Source organism: Anoplophora glabripennis, unplaced genomic scaffold (assembly GCF_000390285.2).
Source record: "Anoplophora glabripennis isolate ALB-LARVAE unplaced genomic scaffold, Agla_2.0 scaffold75, whole genome shotgun sequence".
Classification (NCBI taxonomy): domain Eukaryota; kingdom Metazoa; phylum Arthropoda; class Insecta; order Coleoptera; family Cerambycidae; genus Anoplophora; species Anoplophora glabripennis.
Window position 1 is genome coordinate 697,436 of NW_019416255.1, and position 17,757 is coordinate 715,192.

The 17,757-nt window shown below is 29.8% G+C and overlaps 1 protein-coding gene across 1 annotated transcript in view; it reads left to right on the forward strand.

The window, feature by feature from the left end:
* Positions 1–17,683, forward strand: part of LOC108903356 (cuticle protein-like) — a 35,470-nt gene extending 17,787 nt beyond the window's left edge. The window contains exons 4-6 of the mRNA XM_023457261.1: positions 7,259–7,326; positions 13,184–13,309; positions 17,311–17,683. Of these exons, the coding sequence (XP_023313029.1) occupies positions 7,259–7,326; positions 13,184–13,309; positions 17,311–17,610 (494 nt within the window). The 3' untranslated portion in view covers positions 17,611–17,683. The remainder of the gene's footprint in view (positions 1–7,258; positions 7,327–13,183; positions 13,310–17,310) is intronic.
* The last annotated feature ends 74 nt before the right edge of the window (positions 17,684–17,757 follow it).

Here is a 17,757-nt window from a genome sequence, read left to right on the forward strand (position 1 = left end):
TGATGACCGCCCGCTTCCATACAAGAATAAAGATTTTGTTCGAAACGTTCGCGCACATTCCGAAGCATTTCCGGAGTGATTCGACGGCATTCGTCGACGATTCTTTGACGCAAATCTTCCAGCGACGCTGGCTGTGTTTTATAGATTTTACTTTTTAGGTATCCCCACAAAAAGAAATCAAGGGGCGATAAATCCGGTGATCGTGGAGGCCACTCAATGCTGCCTCTTCTCCCAATCCAATTCCGTAGAAAACGTTGGTCCAAATACTGACGGACAATTAACGCATAATGCGGAGGAGCACCGTCCTGTTGAAAAATCAAATGATCTTCATCATACTCTGGAACATTTTCAATAATATCAGTCAAGGCAGGGTCAATAGCGTCTTCCAGTAATTGCAAATACATTTGGCCAGTCAAATTACCAGGTAGAAAAAAAGGACCCACCAGCCGGTCACCGAAAATTCCAGCCCATACATTTAATTTTTCCGGTTGCTGTGTATGCACCTCGTGAAAAACTCTTGGGTTTGAATCGGACCAATAGCGGCAATTGTGACGATTTACCGTCCCGTTCAAGAAAAAACTGCATTCATCAGAAAAACAGATGTTAAAAAGGAACTGTGGATCGTTCCCTGCTCGCTCACTCATTATTTCGCAAAATTGCAAACGGCGGTCATAATCATCCTCATGAAGTTCCTGGACTAAATGTATTTTGTATGGATGGAATTTATTCTTCTTCAAAATGGTTTGTATGCTAGTTCGATTGATCCCAGACACAGATGCCAGCTGCCTCGTACTTAATGTAGGATCAAGATGAACTTGTCCCAAAACTGCAACTTCACTAGCTTCATTAACTATAGGTTTTTCAATTTCTCGTTTTTTATTGGCTACGTTCCCTGTCTCTTGAAATTTTTTTACTAACTCTAGAACATACTTCCTCCTGACATGTCGATCTTGATGTTGTTCATTAAATAGCTGAGCTGTTCTATTCGCACATTTATTGTTCATAAAGTAAAGCGAAATGATATCTACCCTTTCCGCAATGGAATAAACCATAGTGTTTAATTTTCAAAAACACAATTAAATAAACTACCAACCAACGCTTCCAAATAATACTAGAAAATAATTTGGAATCCACTAATTTTACGTTCATTGTGTGTGTATAGCATTCATTTCTGTTTTTTACAATTGTGTTTTTTTTTACGAAAGTGATAACAAATCGCCAAAAACCAATGTAACGCAAGAAATACTAAATTTATACCATTGGCGTACTTAACTCGAATGACTGACATTTTTACCGTTACTAATTGTTTGTACATAAGTTTCAACTTTAAAATCAAAATTCTTAATAAGTATTGGGCGGAATTATAAAATTTAAAGTCTGTTGTAAAGAGAATTGTAAGAGCTTTCAAAAGAAATATTACTCAACCCCCAATGCCATTTAAATATTTTGGGGTGATGCTTACCCTTGCTTGGGGGTGAAAGTGGCGGAGTCAAAAATACCAGCAAAGAATGTCCCCTTTTAATCTAAAATCGACGGGTCTGAGCGTTTTTCTACAATCTTGACGCAGTTCCTGAAAATGGCTCTGTTTTGTTTTTATTTGGCCACCCTGTATAATTATTATCATGCTCAAAATAGTAATTTAATTTATCATTTATATTTTCTATCACATAGACAATTGAATTGATATCATTTATTACCCAACTGAAATAAAGCTCTGTTTATGTAACACCTATAGCAATAGTTGAAACATAACTCAGAGTCGAAAGATTAAATTTAAATAGATCTTGATAACAGATCTCTGGCATATTATATCTGTTGTATTCTGTTACATTTGAGGAACTAAAATGTAAAATAAGACCGTTGTGTTCTAGAATGTCCAGTCATAGTAAGCCAAGCATAAAGTATACTTTTGGTTTCATAACACTTTCAGTTTCAGGATGACCGCAGGTACCATTGACTTGAATAGTCATTCATTTGAAACACGTTTAGTCTAAAAAACAATTAACTATGCTGCTTTAAATAAATTTAAACACACCCTGCTTCTTTCGATAATTAAGTATTAATAAACATGGAATTTTTCAATTCAGTTTTAAACTGAGATTTGAGAAACTTTTTCCAAAAATGGTATATTTTCTGTGTGAAAATAGAAATTAGATATCGTAGTGAAACTTCGTGTACATTTTATAATTAGGTAAAACTATTTGAAAATTTTGAAGCATTTGAAATACAATATTGTCTGTGGATATTTCTAGGATAGATAGAAAAAATAGCACATCATAAAATATATCATATTTTTTCTATTGTCAAAAAATTTCAATCTATGGATAATTAGGGAAAAAAGTTACCCCCGTGTATTTTCGAAAAATCGAATTATTTTTTAGAAATTCAGGTTAAAAACGGGGTTGTCTCTGTAGAAACCTCTAATCGTAGGTTTTCATTGAAAAATAATTGCAGAATATGAGAAGAGAATATGATTTTTTGGTTAAATATTCCATGTATCAAGATGGTGTAAATTATTGCAAATTATGTTCCTCTTTGATAGTTATGCATTTTAGCGTATATGGGAGGCAAATTGGTATAAATTTGAAATAATAAAAAAGTAAAAGCCATGTTATCGCTCATGCGCAAACAGCTGGAAAATTTAATTTCAAAGTGCACTTTAACTCCCCGTCAAAGAAAGAATTTGAACTTTTATTGTATAATTATTTTCGTTACAAAGTATATTTGCAAATTACATACCTATTTAAATTTGCAAGGTTGCAACTACCAAGGTATTTCTTTCTTAATCATTAATTAAATTTTCATAACGTTCAGCGCTATCTACCAAAATGAAATTATCATTAATTTATGGGTTAGAATTTTGTACCTACTTATTATTTACATTATTATTGTAATTAGAAATACAGATAGATTTCCATATTTTCATTGGTTCAATTTATTTTGTGTCAGTAGCAATATTTAAATGGAAAGTATAGGTACTCTAGTTAAAAAGTAATGTTTCTCAAAATAAATATGTTAAGAAAACATAGAGTTAAGCGTTTGTTTACATTATTTATAAAGATGCAAACAATATGTTTCTTTAGCCTATATTATCTACTACTATAAAAATAACTAAAGTACTTCCTATTCATAAAAAAGGAGATATTAATAAACTTGACAACTATAGACCAATATCCATTGTTCCTGTAATTTCTAAAATATTTGAAATATTAATTAAAGAAAAATTGATCTCATATCTTGAAACTAAANTGTAAAATAAGACCGTTGTGTTCTAGAATGTCCAGTCATAGTAAGCCAAGCATAAAGTATACTTTTGGTTTCATAACACTTTCAGTTTCAGGATGACCGCAGGTACCATTGACTTGAATAGTCATTCATTTGAAACACGTTTAGTCTAAAAAACAATTAACTATGCTGCTTTAAATAAATTTAAACACACCCTGCTTCTTTCGATAATTAAGTATTAATAAACATGGAATTTTTCAATTCAGTTTTAAACTGAGATTTGAGAAACTTTTTCCAAAAATGGTATATTTTCTGTGTGAAAATAGAAATTAGATATCGTAGTGAAACTTCGTGTACATTTTATAATTAGGTAAAACTATTTGAAAATTTTGAAGCATTTGAAATACAATATTGTCTGTGGATATTTCTAGGATAGATAGAAAAAATAGCACATCATAAAATATATCATATTTTTTCTATTGTCTAAAAATTTCAATCTATGGATAATTAGGGAAAAAAGTTACCCCCGTGTATTTTCGAAAAATCGAATTATTTTTTAGAAATTCAGGTTAAAAACGGGGTTGTCTCTGTAGAATCGTAGGTTTTCATTTAAAAATAATTGCAGAATGTGAGAAGTGAATATGATTTTTTGGTTAAATATCCCATGTATCAAGGTGGTGTAAATATAGCAAATTATGTTCCTCTTTGATAGTTATGCATTTTAGCGTATATGGGAGGCAGATAGGTATACATTTGAAATAATAAAAAAAGTAAAAGCCATTTTATCGTTCATGCGTAAACAGCTGGAAAATGTATTCTCAAAGTGCACTTTAACTCCCTGTCAAAGAAAGAATGTGAACTTTTATTATATAATTATTTTCGTTACGAAGTATATCTGCAAATTATATACCTATTTAAATTTGCAAGGTTGCAACTACCAAGGTATTTCTTTCTTAATCATTAATTAAATTTTCATAACGTTCAGCGTTATCTACCAAAATGAAATTATAGAGTTAAGCATTTGTTTACATTATTTATAAAGATGCAAACAATATGTTTCTTTAGCCATTTCGGGTTTAATTCCAATTATTTACGAACTATATTATCATCTTACATTTTGTCACGGCAATGAAAAAATTCGAGATTCATGTCACATTGATAAAGTTGCGCAAATGCGTTTTACCGAATAATAGTATACCGCCCCCTCTCACTCATATCTTTCTGAATTCCGGGCTAATTCTTGCGATTAGAGTAAGAGATAGAGATGGCATTGTTGTGGTTCTATAATAAATAATTTAATTAACAACAAACTATACATTTAGGCAACAGAATTTTTCACAAAAAAAACAGACTTTCTCTGAATTGAATTTGTTAAGAAAAAAGAATTTGTGTACTTGACAACAAAAATAAAATACAATAGGAACTTCACTTGTCCCATAATTTTCACGTTGTTATTGTAATTAGTAAGAAAATATACCCTAAAGTTACAACTTCGCATTATTTAAAAAAAATAGAAGATAGAGACCATTCCTTCTCTTATGGTGATTAGTTGAACTACATCAGTGTTATTATTAATCACTTTTCGGGTGTCTGTGGCCTTATGTTTGTTACTTAAATTTTAAGAAAAAAGATGAAAATGTGACTAGTAGTAGTAGTAGTAGTATTTACTCGATACTTGAAATATATGAAAGTTCTCTGAAAAAAATTGAACTGAAAATTGAATTGAAAACTGAATCAATAAAATTTGTGATGTTGCAATATCCATTCTTTTACACGAAACAAAAATTAATGAGCCTGATAATTATGACCACTGATTATTAAATGCAAAATTATGATAAGTAATTAGTAAGAAAAAGTCAGTTTACTTGTTAATACCCGGAGGGAACGCTTTGTAGAAAATACTGTACTACTATTATTCTCCATTTTGTGCAAAAAAACTGACACAATTGTAATCATTTATAAAAGTATTTTCTTATAATGACAATAAAAATCTTAGTAAATTAACATCTATGTGTGTCTGCAATTGTATATTGCTACAATATTTACTAAACCATGTTTTAGTACAATATTGTATTTTTATATAAATTGTCAAATAATGTAGAAGCAGATCTGGCCTTGACATATGCAGTAATCGTTACTTTTGTTACATGTTCCTTGTTTAAAACTTAAAGGTAATTGTATTAATGTCTACATTTATCACTACTACATATAGTACTGTATAGTAATAATATACAAAATACATAACACAATGACAAAAATTTAATGTCAATAACATTGTAAAGTGATTTCAATTTCATCAGTTCCAATGTTCCCATGTGATAAAATCAGGAAAAGTGAGACATTAATATTATTAATAAATATATTAATATAATAATATATTAATTCACAAAACACCAATAGCACCGTTTATGGTAATGAAATGAAGTACTGAATGATGATGATAATGAAACGGTTGAAGTGGCTGGAAGTTGGCCAAAAGCAGGGCCAGAGTTTTTTTTAATAAAGAACAGAAGTTCAGGTAAACTAAGAGTACTAGAGCATGGGATCGTAAAAGCAAATGGGCGGAGCGCTACCATTTGACTCTATGTATACAGGGTGATTCACAAATGGTGGCCAAAAATTAAACCTCGTATTCTTTGGTGAATTTATTTTAAGGGGTCTTTCCTATAAAGTTTTTATTTAGGACCTTCGTTAAAAAGATACAGGGTGTTAAACTTCAAAAAATATTTTTAAATTTTTTAAATAATTTAAAAACTAGTAAGTGAAATAATTTGAAATTGGGCACACATGTATTTATGTAAACATTGTCCAAAATTTGAGTGTTTTTCCTAAAATTTACATGCTCCAGTGGCGGAGATACGGGGTATCGGTGGCATATGCTTCTAAATAAAATAGTACGCCACTGCTTTACGGTAACAACCATGATATTTTCGGATTCGTCTTTTAATTTTCTACAAATTAATAATCTCTTATGTTTTTCGAAAAAAGACTGATTTTCGAGTAAAACTTGAAACCCAACTGAAAATACTTTTACTTAAATGACATGACTCACTAAATATTAGGTTAGGTTAGATTATTCGAATAAAGAAATTAATAATATTAGCCATCATTTTAATGATATTATTTGAGTAAATGCTCTGAAATACCTCAATTTCCACGAACACAGGAGTGACATATTATTTTTAGTAACCAAAAAGTAATTTGTTCGAAATTTATTGTTGCTTGAATCTAATGAAAAGCAGTATTTATCTTCTAACTGTTCAAAATGTCAAAGTTGTTATCGCAGCCCACTACGTAGGTAATTTTAAAAATCATTATTTTCGAATATCGAAGTGTGTTCTCAGTTCGTTTTTTAAGTTTTATTCGAAAATTAGGCTTTTTTCGAAAAACATAAGATAACAGCAATTTGTAGAAAATTGAAAGACGAATCCGAATATATCATGGTTGTTGCCATAAAGCAGTGGCGTACTATTTTATTCAGAAAAATATGCCACCGATACTCAGTATCTTCCCCACTGAAGCATGTAAAGTTTAGGAAAAGCCGTCAGATTTTGGACAATGTCATCAAAGAATACGAGGTTTCATTTTTGGTCGCTATTTGTGAATCACCCTGTATATCTTGGGCTTTGAAAGTACGAGATTAGTCTAGATGATATAGTTAAGTACATTGTAGTAAACCTGAATATGATTAGGTATACTGTATGCCTCTGAAAAATTAATATTAACATTGAAATTCAACATTCAAGACCCCGCTCATATATTAATTTTTAATGGATATAGCCTTTTCGTTCGTTTCCCATACTTTTATAACAGTTATTTAATTATTAATTCCAAAGAATTTATAGTCTAAATTATCAAAAATGATCTTAAATTAAATCTGTATTAGTACCCTACCATGGAAATATTTCAAGAAACTTGACTACAAGAAGTAAATAATAATTTGAATCGAAAGGAAAACACAGTGATATGATCTATAAGTAATTATGCATTCTTACAATAAGTACAATTTCATTACATTGTGCTATAAATTCAGATATCGTCTGCACTTGCTGGCTAAGGGGATATGCGGACATGCCACATACCTACATCAGATTTTATCTTGTAAGTGGTCTCAATTAAACACCTTTGAATTATATTATTCATTCACCAACAAACAATGCTATATATGCAGTGCAGTTTGTCGTGAACTTGCGTAACTTTTAATAGTTTCTGCCCATGTCGCTTATAATATAATCCGAATACCTAGACAAAGTGAGCCTAAAATGTGGTAAAAGTATGTTGTCATTGGAACAGTAGTAACAATTTGTATGAAAAAACTTGTATAATTGTCATTTTTTTTCTCTAATTGAGACATTCCTATCAAATGTCACCCCGGGCTTCAAACATTGGGTTTGGAATTGATTGGTAACTATTTTTTTCTCAGTCTCAGACATAAATATATAATTAACACAATTTTGTCACATGCCTGTTAATTAATTCAAATGTTACTAAACGTGGGTATTAATTGGGTCACAATAACCAAAATAGTTGATATTAATATAATAATCTGTTATTTACTTGTTTATTAGCTCCCAGTTGCAGAACATGATAAGTCTGTAAATAAAATATACAAAAATTCACAAAAGAAAAAAACAATAACTATTTAAATATTGCATATTTTATAGTTTGAGTTGAATAACAAAAAAATCGGTATTATTTCCTCTCACTGGAGATAACTTGGTGATATAACGGTGATGCTACAAGGATGTTACGTACGTGCTGTGGATAGATTTAAAATGTTATTACTCCTGTTTTAGGTAATAATTTATGCCTATGCTCATTTTCGGTTATGTTCATATAAAATTTCATTAAAATATTTCAAAATGTTGAAAAAATGTTAACGTAATTTAATCCAAATTAGTATATCTGCATTCAAGTAATCTCTTGGTTTAACTTTTATGAATAGTTTAGTTTTTTTTAATCTTCTGGAATAATTAGGATAAAGTGGATCAGTAAGGTAGACAATCTTGATCAAATTAAATATTATTTTCAGATAAAATTAAATATTTAAATATTTAAAGGTTTTTATTTTCAGTGTTAGAACAGTGCAAATATTGTGTAATTCACAAAAACAGGGCTTTGTTATAATATAATTGTTTTTTAATTGCGAAGTAAATTTTAAGATGCAATTTAAGAAAACAGTCCCCAACGATTTTCAGATTTCACTTCTGATTTTTCAAATAAAAAAAAATGAGAGCAAATAGTCAAAATATAAACTCACATTTAAATGGGTACATTTATCACATACATTTAAACGAATTGAAATATTTATATCCACAACTGAAATAATAAAATTTATTTAGCGGGTATTTTCGAATTTATTTTTAAAAGATTTACTTAACATTATATTTAGCATACCAAATTAGTAAGCATATCAGTGGCATAAAATGTAAGGTTAAGGGTGAAAGAGTAACCGCAAGGTTAGCCTATTTTGTCACCCTTGCCAGAGACCTTAAAAAAATCCTAAAAATATTCTGCATATGTGAAATTATTGGTAATGAAAAATCAAGATGAGCATATTTTGTAGTTTTTTGAAAAATGTCGAAAATCACCCCTAATTAGGGGTTGATATGATGACGCAAAACTGAAATGTATGGATAATATCAATAAGAATAAAAGCAATTCTTATTGTATATTTTCTATAAAATAAAATCGTACAAATAGGAAATAATTTATTTTCATGATTAATGAGGGCTTGATATAGTTTAAGTCCACCCTTAAATTCGCTAAGGGGCTTAAATCATCCCCTAAATACGGAAAAAATAAAAAATTACTTGAAAAATCAATTTTTCAAATATTTTTCGATTTTTTCATGTTTAGGGTATGATTTCACCCCCTATGAGGGTTGATTTTTATTAAAAAAAAATTTGGAATAATTAGGTCAAGTCAGCTTAGTTTCTGATTAGAAAAGTAAGATCTATTATAAAATATTCGACAGTTTTTTTATATCGCTATAATATTTCCGTATGTTATCACGTTCGGGGGTAGTTCACCTTCGTTACAGGGGTGATTTTCTTATAGATACTAGTGAGAAGTACACGATTTGAATTTCTAATAATTTAGAATATCCTAGTACTTTTCCTAGATTTTTCAAGTAATTTTTGATTTTTTCCGTATTTAGGGGATGATTTAATCCCCTTAGCGAATTTAAGGGAGGACTATATCACGCCCTCATTAATCATGAAAATAAATTATTTCCTATTTATAAGATTTTATTTTATAGAAAAAATACAATAAGAATTGCTTTTATTCTTATTGATATTATTCATATATTTCAGTTTTGCGTCATCATATCAACCCCTAATTAGGGGTGATATTCGACATTTTTCGAAAAACTAAAAAATATGCTCATCTTGATTTTTCATTACCAATAATTTGACATATGCAGAATATTTTTAGGATTTTTTTTAAGATCTCTGGCAAGGGTGAGAAAATAGGCTAAAAATATGCTGTTTCTGCGGTCACTCTTTCAAAGCTACAACTTTTTATTATCGTTAAAGTTATAAATAATAATTATACATTATTGAAAACTAAAAATGTTCAACTTAAGAGATGTTAGTATTTGAGGTTTCAAAAGGAGGCGATTTTATATTTAAAAATATATAATATTTAATAAAATTGTATTTGTCACAAAAACAAAAGAAATTAATAGAGTATTAATAGAGTAGACATATGGGGTATTCCATTGTGCCAAGTTATAAATATTTGAAAATTTTTTACACATAATATTCAAATGCTCATAACTTCTTGACAGATTGAAATAAATATTTGAAAAAATTCGTGAAAGATTCTCTAAATTGGTACTAAATAATAGCAAAAAAAAACAGTAAAATTAAAAATGGTCATGTCTCAGTCATTTGACATAGAATGCTCCATATATTGCAATCAAATAAAGTGTCAGTTGTTTTGTAGAAAAGAAAGATAGGTAGGTTAAAAAATGCTATTGCTTTTTGTTCATCATTATATGTTACATTTGAATATAGCCAAATGTCATACCATAGGTAAAGTTTTCGCCGTAGATATTTAAAATCTTTAGTCCCTGTAGAGAAGACGCTCCTATAGGAATGGCGCCCTTGAACTTTATAAATCGTGACCCAGACACAATCTTTTATTTCCTGTATATCACAAAATATCTGTTCTGCATTATTTTGTTAAATAAATGAATATTATCTTATACTTTGAATCAGCCAACATAATAAAATCTCTTACTCTCCCCATAACAATTTATTTTTGTTTAGTATTTACCAAATTCGTTGACAGAAATTGGAGATTCCAAAATCGTCCAAAGCACTTAAATCTGCACGTCAACCAACACACCTATGCCGCATATTAACTAACGGTTGCGTCGACATCACATAGGCGCATAGTTTACATATTTCTGGTTCCAATCGAGTGCACAAGAGGCGTCAAAAACCACACGGCAGTTAGGAAGTAGAAAAAATTGTACGTGCACCCGTTAGAAAATACCCTGTGCGGACCTTGCTATTGTCGCAATCCACTTTCGAGTAATACGCTTTGTATACATAATAGGCCGGTGGATAGTATGACAGTGGGCCGTTTTTTTTTTCTGTAATCGTGGTGAACGTTTCTTGGTTAGGGATCAAGTATATAAGCCAGGATTATCTATCCCCTAGTCAGTATCGTACAGTACAGTGCTCAATATCACATCCAAATATGTTTGCCAAGGTGTGTAGTGATAATTTAAGGGTTGAAAATTAATTTCAGTTTCAAAAAATTTATGAAATTTTCGACCAAAAAAATTTTACTTAACTTTCGTGTCAGTTATTGGCTCAAAAACGCATTTTTATAAATACGACGAAATTATAAAGTGGATCTTTAAAAATTTAATTATCTGTCACTGATTTACATGAATTATTTATTATTCATAAAAATAATAAGTATAATTCTACCTATAGAAATAGGATAATAGACGTTTTTTTTAAATAATATAATCTGAAGAAGTATTAAAATTATTCATATCATGATATTCTTTGCTTGTGATGTGTCTAAATAATTACTCAGAAAACAAAAATTCATTTATCTGCATAACATTTTTCATTATCTTAATTTAATATGAATCCATGCTCAAGCAGAAATGTAGAAATAAAATTGTATAAAGAATAGTTTACTGGAATATGGCATATACAGAATGTGGTAAGAGTATTTTAATGCTTATCTAGTTTACATGTGTCTAAAAAATTATTTAAAAGGACAAAAACTTAAAAACTGCATAAAATTTACTGGATATTAATAATAATATTTCGGAATTTAGGATACGAAAATTAATTATATTAGGTCTTCATTCCGTTTTTCATAAGTGTAAAATAAAATTAAAAATTTGAACAAAGTTGGTGTTATTTTCTAAATCTTTTAAATATTTACAGTTACAGATTTGTAGGGACAAAGCAATGCTTTGTGTCAGCAGGCAATGAGTAGCACTAACATGCAAGATATGACATACTTTGTAGATTATTATAAAATTCTGAAGAATGTGTTATTGTATATACAGAGGGTTCAAAAATAATTAGCAGAACATTTAAATCGTGATTCTACTCATAATAGTAATAGTGCCAGTTCCTATGATCTTTTTCAAAATATTAATATAACCTCAAAGCCATTTTTTAAATATTTTTTTTTTCACCACTTTTATTTCCATTAGACGATTGGTTTCAAATCTGGCAGACTTAATTGGTAACAAACTGCATCTCGTCAATAATATAAAGGCTTAAATTGGCTTAAATGACGATTTAAAAAAAACGACAATTTAAATTGAAAGCATTAAAATATATTTTACAGAAAGGCCCTCTTGTTCTTGATATGAAGATCCTTTAAAACGGATACAATTTACGTTTAACTGTTTAAATGAGGCTAGATTTAAACACAAAATAGTGAAAATAATAAGGATCAATTAAGCCTTTTTGGGCTTTAGAATTTTTATAAATTTTTTTTTAAGCTAATTAAGAAAAGTTACTTTGAGTGTCAGCTGCTTTAATATTGTGTTTTGAAAAAAGTGTTAGAGGAACTTATTATTTTGACGAGTAGAATCAATCACTATTTTTTATCTCATGAATTTCAAAAACAACCCCTATCTCAAGAACCTACAAAATGATTTGAATGGAAATTGTCGAGAGGTTTCTTAAATAGTAAAATGTTTGATCATTTCATTGACTTTAGTTAGTCTAATGTGCAAAACCGATTTTATGTAAAATAATACGGTACTGATTTTTTCCGAAAAAAATAATAATAAATGTGAATGGTACTATCAAAAACTTATAAAATATTGTTAATTACTATTTTTTAGATACACATATGCTGTTTATGTGCAAATAGTACCAAATGTACCAGTAAACCTTTTAATTAAACATTTTTAAAGAAAATTAGCGAATAAATTGTTTTTTTTTATTTTCCTGATAAAACAATAATGAATTTAATAAGTAGTTCAGGAATTTTTTTTAATGCTGTACGTATTTCTTTCCGAATAACGAACCAGTGGACTAAAATATAAATGATTTAGGTACGGCTCCATTCCCAAAGAAAAAAAAAAAACAAAATGACGTAAAAATAGAATCTAGAAATTTTGGACAATTCCGGCAAAATTTTATTGCTTTTTCTGGAATATTCAGTGGCGTACCCTTTCCACATAAATAAGGGCCTCTTAATTTGGCGGCACACAGCTGACTAAAGTGATGGAAATAAAATTCTACAAACTAAAAGACTTTTCTTGATTTATAAGTTGAACCAAATTTCATTCAGATCCGTTTATAGGTTGCGAGACATAACGTCGTATCTCTTGAAAAAATAATCTACCGAGATAAAAATTAAATAGAACGAAGTGCACTTATCTTCAGTACGAAATCAATTTCAGCATTTAAAGTGACATCAAGCAGTAATGTATATTAAGGTTATGTTATGTTTTCAGATTGTCGCCCTGTCCGCCATTGTAGCCTGTACTCATGCAGGAGTCATTGGAGGAGGACATGCTGTTGCTCCCATAGCCGTTGCAGCTGCTCCAGTAGCAGTTGCTCAGCATACTGTAGATTATTTTGTAAGTAAACCAAAATCAAAGATTGATTGAATTTCACCTGTTGATAGAACTCAAAATATGAAAAAAATAAAAATGTCTACTCGGTATTTTTTTGATTTTTAATGATTACTTAGTATATAAAATTGTTTTAGAAGATCTCCTTTAAATTTATGTAATAAATTTGCTCTATATTTAAAAAAACAGGAACTCCATAATTGGTCGTTTCACAAATAAAGTAAAAAATACCTACTTTTCTTAGAAACTACTATAAAAATTTAATACTTTATCGAATTTATGAAAAAGTCAATAGCGCCTAGAATTCTTCTAACTGAATTAATCTCATTTTCATCTGTCAACATATGACACACATATGAAATATTCAGAAATGTTTGAATAATATTGTTATATATATTTTTTTAAACTGGAACATCATGTATCTAAATAAGTTTTTCCCGAATCTTATCTATGATAATTTTATTATTGAAGTGTTCTATCTTCATATTTTAGAAATTTTGTAATTTAATTTTAAATGGTTATTATCGATCAGAAATACAGTTTTCGATTACTAAAATAATTTCTTATAACTCCCCTAGTAGAATTATGTAAAAAAAATCGTTAAATCGTAAAATTTATGGCAGTGGATTATTTTTTTAATTCAAACAAATGCTTAAAATAAATAGTTGCAATATAAGCATTTAATTATTAAATAAAATTCATTAAAGCGAATACAAATCTGATAAGTAGAAGAAGTTATTGAATTCCTTGTACGCTAGCCTCTATTATTTAAAACCGCTGATTGATAAGATAATAATAGGCGTTAAACCTTGTCTATTATTCACGTTCAAGTTCAAGTTTTATATTAACAAATACACAAAGCTTCTGACTACAGTTGTTTTTTTATAATTGTTCCGTATGTAACGCTTTACTAAATTTATAGTTATTCTCCGGTTCAATAATTTGGAGTAGATTTTTAATTTCCCACGTTTCATAGTATATCAGTCAGTCACGAAATGAACACATAAGAAATGAAGAACAAACAATACAAAGTGTAAAAGAACTTAAGGCCCATTTTGTGAAAAAATAGATATTTAAGTGAAGCAATTGAAAATAGGTTTACAAATCCAGAACACAAAGAGTAGGCGTTGAAACTGAGATTAAAGTGGAATAAAATTCTTTGCTAAATAATGTGAATAAGAGTATAAACATTGCTAATGAGCACGAAGTTTATTTTGAAAACAAGAAACTAAAGAATCAAATCTGGAAAAAATAATAACGAATGATTAACAGTGTGTTCTGTGGATTTTTTCAAACGTGCTACTTCTATTTCTTTGCAGAATATTACTTCCTTTGTACTTAAAATAAGTCTGTTCAAACATTTTACCAATATAGGCTCGTCTACAAACCCACAGGGGTCTGAATTATCTTGGGGCACTGCTAGTTACGTTTTTAAGACATTTATGGAAAGCATGAGGCCTAAAATGGTGGCAACATGGACATGGACATGCAAGTCAATAAATTCATAAAAGAAGTTAATGGATCTACTGAAGCAAAGTCTTACATAATATGTAGTGGACGTTGAAGCGACAAGAAATATCTGAGTAATATTGGTCTGGAAGAAACAGTGCGATTGTGAAGGCCTAGCTGAATTATTTATAATTCAGAAGCTATATGAAGGACTCAGTGTCACAGCTGTGAAGACTAATTAGAAAACTGAAGTTGGATGAGAAAAAGGAACAAACACTAAGGCCCGGTACTTCGAGTCTCGATTAAGGCTCGATTAACTAATCAGGCGATTAGACTATGAATTATTATTTTTATTATAAAATAAATCAGTATCTGTACAGTCTAATCATGTTATTAGTTAATCAAGGCTTAACCAAGACTCAAAGTGCCGGGCCTAAGACTATAAAAGTCCACAATAAACTTAAGGATTGACGCAGTGAAGAAGAATAACGTATCCTTTTCATTTCTACGATCTACAATTACGAATATTTTGAGTGGGACACATTTTATTGTCCACTACTGTACATATATTTCTTTAAGTTTTCACTTTCAACACTGCATTTGATCAAAGTGAAAACAAACTAACAAACTTGAAGAATACAGGAATATTTTACAATTTATTGAACTGTTATTTAGATGAGGAACGCCTCGTGCATGTTTTATTAATTACAAATCCATATCATGCAGGAATGTGTTCGACTAAATTATGTAACTTCAGGTTCAGCATTGTACAATCACATATTCTAGCCTTCATATCATTAAAGTGTTTTATAAATCATAACAACCATTAAATTTACAGCTTTAAAATCCAATTTCCGATCTAGTTTTGCATATGTTCAAACACGCTCAATACAAGGAAACGGGGAAGATTGCAATCAGGCACTACAATTACATGTTTCAGATCGTGTTAGGAATGAAATTTATTTAAGTGTAGTGAGTTACGTAAATTTCACCCAGATGTGTAATTTTGTAGAAAATGGATTACTTAGTATTTTTTTGCAGCAGTTTTGCAACACATTCATTTTGAAGGAAGTCTAAAACTTAACTACTTAATCAAGTTTATTCATTTCAAGAAAATTGCTTCTCGGTTCTCAGATCTGTTTTCAAATTCGTTACTAAGTAGAACATAAATTGTTATATTATTCTTATCGATTATGTTATAATTTACGAATAAAATTTTCTATTATTAGCTGCGAAGTGACCTTAAGGTAACAAATTATAATGAGGTTGCTGCCACTACTATAATTTTTATTATTTATCTTACACAATTAAATTTTCGCAATTCAAAATTAGGTAGTTCCTTACATACTTGACCTAGATTATTAATTATGAATCAATTAAATAAAAATACTTTTAAACTATGTAGGTAGACCATTTTTCAGTATGTTGCTTATAAGATACAGTTATGCCGGGTGTTTTTAAATGGAAAATAAATATTCTAAAAGATAGTAAAACAAACGCAAATTCACTATATGAATTAGGGTTTAGAATTTTTAATTAAAGGAGACAGTGTCTTAAAGAGAGAGATGAAAAGAAATTGCTGGGTTATGCACATATCATTTCACTTTTTTATTATTCCTTTAATTTTGAAAGCTCGATACCTTCTAAAATGTTTGCATAAGCTGAAGGTTATATTAATTGAAACTCTATCATCAGTAAGTATAAAGAATAATCAGTACAAACTAGTATAAATATCAATTTTATGTATTCGTGTAGTGATAAAATATTACTCAATAATTAGTGTTCAATACAAACCAAAGACATCAGAAATAGAGATAAAAAAATATATCTTTTCGTTTTCGAAGCGAAATTAGCCTTAATAGTTGAAAATGGTTCGTTTATTTTCTTCCATAGCTAGAGATATGATATTTTGTCTATTCTATTATCACTTACTTCTTTTAGTACTTGTGGCCAATGACAATCTAAGTTCATATAAAAAATTTTTAACACATCTTTCATAGTTTTGGACTTATTGAAGTGCACGATAAACAGTGATGTATATTTTTATCTGCATCTGCATCTTTCAGTGGGATTTTTGGTTACGCAAAACTATTTTCATAAATATTCAATTATTCATTTCTTGTTATAGACAGCTTTGTTGTCGGATCTGTGGTCAACACGGTATGTTGTTATTTCCTTCAAATTTTAATTAAGAGGAAAAGTTTTAAACATTTAGAGCTGAACAACCTGCATATAAGTAACAACTCCATTTATTCTCGTCAAAATTTACATTAAAATTTTTAAGAATTTGTTTTCTCTAAAAACCGACCATTATTATTATTTGATCACAATGAAACTTAAACAGTAAACTTAAGAGAGAGTTATTCATGTTTTCCTTATTATTTATTTTAAATGTAACAATTCCATAAAAATTGGCACTCTTAATAATTTTCGGAAAACTGTAGCTTTGAAATTGTAACGAAATACCTGCATTTTGTGTCGCTGATGCGTCCATCTTAACACCAATTATAAAATTCAATGCAGGGAATAAAATATTTTCACAATTCCATCTATTCCAGGCATACCCTAGATACCAGTTCAACTATGGAGTAGCAGATGCCCACACGGGTGACCATAAATCCCAGTCCGAAGCTCGCGATGGAGACGTCGTCAGAGGAGCCTACCAAGTAGCAGAACCCGATGGCACCCTCCGCACTGTCCACTACACCGCTGATGACCACAACGGCTTCAACGCTGTTGTCACCAGAAGCGGCCACGCTGTTCACCCTCAAGTCGTTTCCGCCCCCGTAGCAGTAGCCGCCGCCCCATTAGCTCTTGCTGCTCCAGTAGCATATGGACACGGCGGACTATCACATTAAAGATCCTTGTTAATTAGACTGTTGCTCATCTGTGTATATATACCTCATATTCTCGTGTATTGTATAGTGCAATCTTCCTAGCCTTTTATTCTTTCTTATAAAATGCCATATTTATTTTTATACTTGTAATAAATTTTTTCTTTTCTT